This window comes from Nicotiana tabacum, chromosome 6 (genome assembly GCF_000715075.1).
Source record: "Nicotiana tabacum cultivar K326 chromosome 6, ASM71507v2, whole genome shotgun sequence".
NCBI classification, from domain to species: domain Eukaryota; kingdom Viridiplantae; phylum Streptophyta; class Magnoliopsida; order Solanales; family Solanaceae; genus Nicotiana; species Nicotiana tabacum.
The window spans coordinates 41,570,832-41,581,484 of record NC_134085.1 but is presented as its reverse complement, the minus strand read 5'-3'; the positions used below and the strand labels follow the sequence as shown (position 1 = coordinate 41,581,484).

General features: G+C 35.7%; 1 protein-coding gene across 1 annotated transcript; it reads right to left on the bottom strand.

The window, feature by feature from the left end:
• Nucleotides 1-2,377: 2,377 nt before the first annotated feature.
• LOC142181458 (polyol transporter 5-like) lies at nucleotides 2,378-6,086 on the bottom strand. The gene is made up of 3 exons (XM_075254373.1): nucleotides 5,919-6,086; nucleotides 4,426-4,788; nucleotides 2,378-3,653 (listed from the first exon to the last, which is right to left on the bottom strand). The coding sequence occupies exons 1-3, from the start codon at nucleotides 6,058-6,060 to the stop codon at nucleotides 2,578-2,580; spliced, it is 1,581 nt and encodes a 526-aa protein (XP_075110474.1). The 5' UTR covers nucleotides 6,061-6,086; the 3' UTR covers nucleotides 2,378-2,577.
• Between the last annotated feature and the right edge of the window lie 4,567 nt (nucleotides 6,087-10,653).

Sequence of the window (10,653 nt, the reverse complement as noted above, 5' to 3'; positions counted from 1 at the left end):
TAAATTAAATAATTAATTATTTAATTGGACAGTGTAATTATCTATGGGTCCAGGCTCGATATTTGAGTTAATTTGACAGCATATATTAATTTGTTAGTTTTGTAAGTTTATTTTATAAATTAAATAATTAATTTTGTAAAGTGTAATTGGATAGAGTTTGTAGTTAGTACATACTTAAACTACAGAGACTCTACGCTAAAAGGCTCTATATTTTACTACGCTAAAAGGCTCTATATTTTACTATGCTAAAAGGCTCTGTATTTTACTACGCTATAAGGTTCTATATTATACTACGCTAAAAAGCTCTATATTTTACTACGCTAAAAGGCCACTATTCTTTAAGCAAATAAATAATCTAAACTAAATAAAAACAACAAATATATGAACATAACATTCACAAAATTACATATAAAATAGTAAAAGATACTTGTGAACAATTTCATTAACAATAAAAATTATTTATCAAGTTTTAACTATTTTTTGTCCCAAGACTAATAATTCAATCCGGTAAAAAATAACATACAAAATCACAAACATAACACAAATCAACGTGGAAACACATTCAACAAAACAAATATGCATATGCTCTACGAGTTTCGACATAAACTAAATCGAAATACCTCAATTTAAGTTTTTTGAAATATCGGAAATTCGAAATTTTGACCCTGAAAGAAGGAATCCAAAGCTTGAGTTGTATGCGGGACCTATGCTCTTCACTTTTTGTGTGACGGGTGGGGTCCAAGAATTATTTTTTTAATCGTGGGGGGGGGACCAGTAGTGGTGGGGTGCGTTTTTTTAAGAAATGGAAGGAGACAGATCGTGGGAAGAAGGAGGGGTTATATTTTATTATAGGGAAACCCAGTATAATACTGCGTTTCTCTTTAAAAAATAATTTTTTAACAAAACACAATATCGTTTTACTTTAACGGCTAACTTTCTGTTATGTAGAAATGTAAAAAAAAATTAACTGTATAAACGTATTTTAAGTACAAAAATACGTCATTTCAGTTTCGGGCTCCAAAAATACACCAGCACAAAACGGGAAACCTTCTCCTCCTCTAAAAGGATATTTAAACAGGATCACTTGAATGTGCCTTCACCTAGCTCTACGTTCTCTGTATAACAAAGAGCACTGCGAGAGCGTTCATTTACTTTCATTTTTTCTATTTCCGGAAACAGTATTTAGAACCATCCAGTAACTTTTCAAGTGAAGGTACTCATCCTTTTTTCGTTGAGATAACCACATCCTACGTCAGGTTAAACTCGTAAATCCATTCCCCTTGTAATCATAATGTTCAAAATGAAAAGCTTTCAAATTACATTAATTGATGCAATGGATGGAGAGTGCTTTCCAGCTTCCTCATAAAATGCTCGTCTCAAAACATTTCTCTCATATCTTCTTTCATCATCAGGACACACTGAAATCGACACTATCATATAAACTTCTTGTCTCTCTTATTCTTCTCCTTTTCTTTTATTTTCTATATTTTTTAATTCACCTGTAATTCATAAATAAAAGTTACTCCATTCGTTTCAAATTAGATGATTTTTTTTCCTTTTTAGTCTGTTTCAGAATAAATGAAACATTTCTAAATTTGGAAATAATTCAACTTTAAACTCTTCATTTTACCTATTTTATCTTTAATGCGAAGCTTTTATAACCATACAAATATCATGACCCACAAAGCTTTTACCCTTAAACTTTTAAAATCACAAGTTTCAAAAGTCTTTTTCTTCTTCTTAAACTACATACCAAGTCAAACTGTTTCATCTAAATTGAAACAGAAGGAGTAATAAATTCCCCTGTACTTGCAATTATCTAAGTATCAATCCAAACCCTAAAGTAATTGGTTGAGTGACCCAAGATATTATAAACCCTTTTGGAAATCCGAGAGACAAGTATACTCTGTATCTTTCCAATTTTATCTGATGTCCCCGAAGGGATAGACAAGTATACTCCCGTTGTTTCAAATTAGATAAAGTAGTTTGACTCGGCACATAGTTTAAGAAAAAAAAAGACTTTTGAAACTTGCGGTCATAAAACTTAAAGGGTAAAAGGTTGTGGGATCATGACATTTGCGTAGTTATAAATCCTTCTCATTAAGGGTAAAATTGGTATAATGAAGAATTTAAAGTTGAATTATTTCCAATTATAGAATGTGTCATTATTTTTGGAACGGACTTATAAGAAAAACGTGTCATCTAAATTGAAACATAGGGAGTATTTCTTTTCCTAAACATGTTTCTTTCTTTACCCCTTTATCCATACTTCCTAAATTCCATATTATTATTATTTTCACTTCCAACCAAACCGACATCTTGAGAGGTGAGGATAGAAAGTTTAATTTCCATAAAAAAACAGCCAAACGGCTAAAAAGGTTACAGTTTAAAACGGCCATATTACGAGTTTAAATATCTCGTAATCTATTATTTTGAACTATGTAAAAGCAAAAAGGACAACAATATTAAAACACTGAAACAAGGATGGTTTTCCAACTTGTAATAGTTTAAGTTGACAGAAAATCCCCTGGAGTAAAACCAATGTAAACGATATCCAAATATTTTCCATCGTCTTTTTCAACTACCAACAGCAGGCACAGTAGCCATCTGAATCTGGGCGTTGTTATTCTCCTCTTTTGCCTGGAGCTCTCGCAATGTTGACCTCCACTTGAAGAAATTTCCAAACAATTCCTCAGTTTCCTCTAATGTTTTCCCCTGCGTTTCTGGCATTAACGTAAAGAAAAACACCCAAGCCAATCCTGCAAGTCCTGCATACAAAAAGAACGCCCCTCCGATCGTTATCGCCTTTTCCAACGACAAGAATGTCATTGATACCACCCCACTTGTAACCCTGTTCAGTGCCACAGCTAAACCGCACCCTGTTGCCCTGAGTCTTAATGGAAAAATCTCAGAACTATACACCCATGTGATTGGACCAGCCCCAATTGAGAAAAGTGCAACATAAACCAATACCATTGTGATACAAAGTGCTATGGCCCAAAATACCGTGCCATCTGAGTGGTCAATTACTGTAAGTCCAATAGAGAGGAATATTAATGACATGACCATTCCACCAACACTTGTTAGAAGTAACGGCCTACGTCCAACTCTGTCTAGTAAAAATGTGGCTACTAAAATAAATATTGTCTTTATGATTCCCACTGCTACTGTGGCAAGTAACCTATCCGTGTCTGATTTAATACCCGCCTTCTCAAAAATTGTTGGACTATACAAAACAACAGAGTCAATTCCACTTGCTTGTTGAAAAAAATGGATACCAAGGCCAGTAAGTAGTATGTGTTTAATAGCTGGTGTAGGAGAAACGAATAGTTCTCTCCATACACTGTCACCTTTGGGTCGTTTTGGGACTTCCACAACGTCGTCGTTGCAGCATTCGGGTATTCCAGCGGCTTCTTTGATTTCAGAAAGTCTCAAATCTGCTTCTTCGGGTGATTCGGAGATTTTCTTAAGAACAGTTCTTGCTTCGGAAAGTCGACCTTGCATGACGAGCCAACGCGGTGACTCGGGCATGGCTAGAACACTTATAGCCAAGAATACAGAAGGAACTGCTCCGATTCCTAACATGAATCGCCAGCTCAAGTTTGCTGGGAGCTTGGAGAAGGCGAAGTTGGACACATATCCCAGCAATATACCTGTTGTCAACAAAATTAAGCAACAGGAGTTAACCACTCGATCTGAGAATAATAGGACTAGTGATTATATAGAAACGGAATGGGAAATGCAGAACAACAATGCTCACATATATGAGTTCTATAAAATCTCACAAAGTGCATCATCTTAGAGAATTGTGAAAACATCAAATGCCAGAAAGGTCAAATAGTCGCTAATTAAGATGGTATGATGATTATTATTATTAATATATATGATAAACATTTTCCCGTCAAAATTATCCATCGACATTACGAAGAATTTTATATAACTAGGAAAAGAGGGTAGATTACAATAATAATTAGTTTAACTTTAAAGGAAGATATATAATTTGCAGTAACGATCATACATAGGATAAAAGAACTTTACGGGAACGAATTAGGATTGGAGTCTCAAGTTGCAGAGTTACTTTTACTAAGTACTCCATTAAAGGAAGTTGGTTCATTTGATGACACACTCACTATTTTTAATTTAATCGGTAGGTTAAATTGTCTTGGAATAATAAGCAATATAACTTTTTATGATAAGTCTAATAAAGTAACTTAAACAATAGAGTAAATTATATTGATAGTATAAAATTTCTTTACAAAACCACATATATAAGTTAAATTCAAGAAATATTTATTAGAAAATATTACACTACTAATGATGATTCATGAATCATGTTAATATGTTGTCATTAAAACGCCTAAGTCAACGTAGAACTCAAAATTCAAATAAAAAGAGAAACATTACTAGCTAACTACGTGCACGTACCTCCATTAATAAACACTTCAGGAAATGAAGTGAGGAAACCCCGAGAAGACGCCGGTGACACCTCAGCCGTGTAAACCGGAGCAATCATGAGCGCGTAACCGACACCGATGCCAGCGACGAATCGGCCAAACATGAGGAAGGCATAGTTAGTAGCGAAACCCATTAAGATTGCTCCTACAAAGAAGATTACTGCCGCCACCACCATAGTGTTCCGGCGGCCTATCCAATCGGAAGTTCGGCCAGCGGCGGCGGATCCAATAAGGGAATAGAGATTGAGGATTCCTGCTAGAATCTCCACTTGTACATCGTTGATGTTGAGGTCTTTTTTTATGTAGATGATGGCTCCACTCATCACTCCTATATCTGCATGGTCAAACCATATCCGCAATTTAGATGGCCGTGAAATCACATTTTATGAAAGGAAATTCATTGTAAGGAACATGTTACAAGAGTTAAAACTTGGCTAGTAATGTATATAATTTGATTCCTTCATGAAATCTGAAAAACAATATGACTTTTTTATCCTTATAATTGTGAAATTACTCTACCTTGTCAAGTTATTTAAATCTAGAAATATGCTTGTCGATAGTGAACGTGAGTTGATAACATGAAAAATAGATAAATAATTATTACAATCAATTAAATTATATTAATAGAGTAAAAGAGGAAACGCTTGGATTAATTTCGTCAAAATGAGGACTCTACATAGACATGATGAAGAAGGGATATGTCAATAGAGCAACGTTTGGATTTGTTCATAGTAAATTGGTGTAAGAAACGTTTTCACAAAAAATCATGCTTGAAAAAAAGTTTAAAAGGCTTTTTAAAACTCTAGATTAATGGACAAAGAAAAAGAACTACTCCCAATGTTTTAATTCAAATGACACATTTTCCTTATTAATTTGTTCAATAAAGAACGACACATTTTTATACTTGAAAACACTTTAACTTTAAACTTTTCATTTTACCTACTTTACCCTTAATAAGGAGTTTTTATAGTCACATAAATGTCATGACCCCATAATGCTTTTCCCTCTTAAGTTTTTAGGACAACATATTTCAAAAGATTTTTTCTCTTGAACTTTATGTCAAATCAAATTATATCATCAAAATTGAAATTGATGAAGTAAATTTTTTAGTTTCTCAGATTCAATGACCTCTTGATTACACGAGAGGGGTTGGCTCAATAGTAAAAGTCACCCCGAACTCCGACAAATCGATCAAGTTACACTAGGGGTACGTCAGTGAAAACCTTATAAGGAATATATAATTCCTGAGATGGTGTAAAAATAAATCTGTTGAATGAATTTTATTCGAGAAAGCATTATTAAAGAGTGACCCTTTTTCCGCGCTTTTTTTAAAAATTAAAAACACAGGCAGTTTCTCTAGTGAAAAAATGTACAGGCAATTGTTTACAGGCAGAACAGTTGAAAACATCACAAACTTTTAGAGAGATGAGAATTGAGAAGGCTAAGGGAAAAAAGAGTTCTTACCATAACCAAGCAAGATGGATGCTAAGGAAGCTAGAAAAGAACAAGCAGTGGCATACTTGTTTCTTTTTGGTTTCTTGGGAGGATCAAAAGCTATCTGGAGTTGCCCACAAACAGCATTTCTCCCATGTTTTTTGTCAGCCATGATCTGAATAAGAAGGGAGAGTGAGTTCTATGTTTTTTTGTTGAGTACTTTCATCCTAGAGTTAGCTTTATATATAGAGAAAGATCCCCCTAATTTTGGCTAGGATAAATTATTTACTTAATCTGGGGTCTATCCATTTCTCCTTATCTTTAAGGGTCTTTACTCTAGTCATTTTTACGAAGTGGAACCATTTTTCCTCCTTTATACCTTGAACTAGATCAACTTTCTATAACTTGCCATAATTTGTTATCACTCTTTTTTTCTGATGTCAACTAGTATTTTTTTACTGATTTACGTTTTGTACGGTAATATATTTTTTAAAATTAATTTTACAATATTTTGTTAAATAAAAATTAACTGCGTAAAAATAACTATGTACCCAATGAGCATAAATTGATATAATGGAAAACAGACTAAGAAACTCTTACAGCCGATTAAACTATACTAATCGTTCTCGTTGATTACAAGTTTACAACTTTAAATTATTTATTTTACGTGTGTTCAAAGTTCAAAATTATGTAATAATTAAAAGTTTAGATACATACAATTCACAATGTAATACCCTCAATATAATACACATATATTATATAAGCAATCCATATCTAAACTTTTGTAATTTTATATTTAACATGTTACTATATTAGTTTGTCTTCTCACTAATACAATTAAAAACTTTCCAGACATGAAAAATTCCAATTAGTATAACTTATTTATTAGCTCACTACTTTTAGTCAAAGCTAAGCACTCAATAATCTTTTATCATATTGGCGGACTTCAATCCCATCCTTATCCGCTTGCTTAATTAGCGATAATGGCTATTTCCTCTGGCTACGCAAGCAGTTAGTCATAACAAGATCAGGACCTTAAACGGACTAATTTTACTTTAACGGACTAATTTTCGTTAACGTAGTTCGCAGTATAGTACTGCGTTTTACTCATTTATGTAACTTTTTTTTTAAGCAGTATAAAAGTGGTTTTTGTCCAAAAAAAAACATCAAAAGCGTTTTGGACTCTCAAATGTTGCCAAATATTCAAATGACATAATTCAACCAATTATATGCAAGTTTATCACATAGCTTTAATGATAGGTTTGATGACTCAAGTTGGCCAATCAAATATATGTGTTTATCACAAATTCTCTCTCCTACGACTATAAATAGGGGTCTCTGTAACGCCAAAAGAACAACAAAAAAAATACATAGAGAAGCTCTCATTTCCAGTGGTAATTCGCAAGTCTTCCGCATAGCAAGAAGTCGTCGTCTCCAAGGGGTGAGCCGTTCGACCCTCGGTAGTGCACAGTTTACTCTTATGTTGGATCGGGCTGTATGCCTCGGCATTTCCTATATATTATCCTCATGGAATCATGCGTAATATTTGGCAAGAAGCCAGTGTATCTGAGGGGTTTTCCCTGATTTGAATTATGACAACCTCTTTGAAGAAATCCACTATATCTATATATATGCTCCGGTTGAGGAGGGAACTTGCTACTTGAGAGATTGAGTAAATTGTAAAGAGGAAAATTGTACCACGTATTTTATACTTATTTATTTCATATATTTACTCTGTCTCATATTTATTCACCTCTTTATTGTACCCGATATTATTGGACCACTAGTAAGTGTCGAAGTCGACCCCTCGTCACTACTTCTTCGAGGTTAGACTGGATACTTACTGGGTACGCATTATTTTCGTACTCATACTACACCTGTTGTACATTTTGTTGTACAAGCACATGTAGGTCTAGTGGCTTTGTGGGCGCAGCAGCGTGGTTGATACATGGACTTAGATGTGCTGCATCTTATGGGACGATTCGCAGCCAGCAGAGTCTCCTTCAGAGTACTTGTATTTTCTTCTCTGTCCAAATTGTATTCTGAATAGGTATTGTATTTTATTTTATTTCCTAGTAAATGCTCGTGCACTTGTGACACCAGATTCTGAGATGATTATGAGATACTCAATATTAAGATTTGAACATATTATTAATTATTCTGTAAAGTTCATCTTTTTAGTAGTAAATAAGAAGGAAATTTATGATTTCAAAAATATTAAAATGAGAATTTAATTAACTATGTAGCGTTGGCTTGCCTGGCAATGGTGTTCGACACCATCACGACCTTTAACGGATTTTGGGCGTGACAACATGGTATCAGAGCACTAGGTTCACTTAGGTCTCGCGATTCATGAGCGAGTCTAGTAGAGTCTTGCGAATCGGTACATAGACGTTTGTACTTATCTTCGAGAGGCTACAGAGCAGTTAGGAGCACGCTCCTTCTTGATTTCTCATCATGCAATTTGATTCCTTTGAGGCTTATGTCTTCATTTCCTTCCTATTCAATCTTATGTGACATGAAGGACTTGTTATAAATTGGGAATTGAGGAATTGTAATGGTAGTACAGATGTGGTTCAGGATGTTTTTCCCTGCGTATTTGACTGGGGTATTCTCATCGCCTTGCGGAAGGTCGTTCTGTCGTTTGAGCTCAGTATCAGTATTACCTAAGATTTTGAGATTTGGCATTGATTGTTATGGCAATTCGTGCATTTCTATCGCACAGTATTACTGTAATGGTCGGATGTTTGTCTATGCATTGAAGTAGTGAATGACTTGGAAGGTGTTTACTCAATGCAAGATTCAGAGATTCAGAATTTTATTTCCGGCAGAGGAAAGACAGTCGGGCTATGAATGTTCAAGCTTAGGTTGATGAGGTAACAAGAGCTTTGTATTTTAGAGCATGGTAGAACTTTCATCAGTAATGTGGTGTCGTCGCCCTTAATCGAATGTGTTATGTTCGCTAGTGTTATAGTTCTCTTCAATTTGCCTTTGGGGCAGAATATTGTGAATGGTGCCGGGGAAGCGGCTGTTAAAGGTCGCAGTGTGCAGTGGTTCAGGATTGAATTAGCGTTCCTTGTATTGACGGCTCGAGAAAGATGGTCTTCGGAAGGGTTAAAGTTGGTAGCAATCTATTGGTCCAAGTGCTACAGAGTTGGGTTTTTGATTTAAGGCAACAACTGGGCTGCGAAGGATGAGGAAGGACACGTGGAAGTGTCATACGATGGTTAAATTTCTAGAAGGACAGGAAGCAGAAGTCGAGTAGTTGCTTAAAGAAGAGGGTTTGACCAAAGTGGGAGAGTGGCAGAGTAGCATATGGGTTTAGTGGTAGGATAACTACACGCCTTGAGGAAAGTTTAGAGCGATTCGGGATTTATGGTGGACAGTGACTGGGTCTATGGACTTAATTTGAAATGTTGGCTATTATACAGTGGGAGATTTGGATGCGACAAAAAGGAGTCGCCTGGCATGAAAAAAGATACAACATTACTTTGGATTGGAAGAGGTTGTCGCACCTTTAGTCGATGTCCATGAGAAGTGAACGAACTTGTATAGCTGGTGAATGAGCACGGGCTCAGGATGGGTTACTGATTTTGTAGTAATTGTACCCAGTACAATGACGTTGAAAAATATCGGCATGTAATTTTCATAGGTGGGTTATCTCCTGTGAACATGTTAGCGGTCGTGTGGTATTGACGAAGCTTCAACAAAGGATTCTACTGGCTATCCGGTGAGAGGTTGAATATGTAAATGTAGCTAGTGATTCAGAGTATTCATGAAATGGTTAACAAGAAGATTTCGAGGTGTTTGGCGGGTTGATTATGCAAGATCATGTCAACAATAGAGGAAGAGTCCTAGTGGGTTCCAGGTTATGCAAGGGTAGCTTCGAGCTAAGTGGGAGAGTAGAATACGATTGGATTGTATGGTTATCTACTTGTGAGGTTTTTAGTTATTGGCATATTGATGGGTTATTGCGACTAAGGAAAGAGAACATCAGTGGTAATTGGAGCAAAGGATTTGAGGAATGTGTTCTATAATTGGCATTATCGATTCATGTTCAGGCTTTGGGAAGATTCAGGAATTATGCTTCATGTAGAAGTGAGTTACAAGGAAGGTGATTCGGCCAGGTACCTCTTTGAGAGGGTGGACATATGCTAGCAAAGCCTTGTAGTTGATTATATTTGGGACCAAGTCAGAGTGGGTGACTCTCAATCACGGTCCTAGTGGATTTAAAAGTTAAAGTGCGGTGCCTAAGGATTTCCAGTCCGTAGTATGATTGAGTATCGAGCTTTTGCAATGGGTTATGATAAAGGATCTTGGGATGTTCTATGTTATCTCCGGTCTGCGGTGTAGTATAAGAAGAATGGGAGTAAATAACTTTGGATTTATAAAACATTATCATAATGGGTGTACCAGTTGAAGACGTGATTATGCGCACAAGGAAGGTATGAAGTGGTTCGTGGGTTTTGAGACAATGTAGTCTTGTGAAATGGGTCACTTAGGACAAGAGTTCGCTATGTTTTGAATGGGGCTATTATTATTCCTAAGGCAAATCCACAGTAAATTAGAAGAAGTCTAATCGGTTAGCAATAGTTGAATCGGCATGATGATGTGTCACGACCCAAACCGAAGGGGCCGCGACGGGCACCCGGTGCCTTACTCAACCGAGTACCAATGTAACATATCTTTCTTATCATACTATCAGGGTAAATGAGCCAGAAAACTCATCATGGGATAACAAGAATAAAACATAAGGGAATACTCA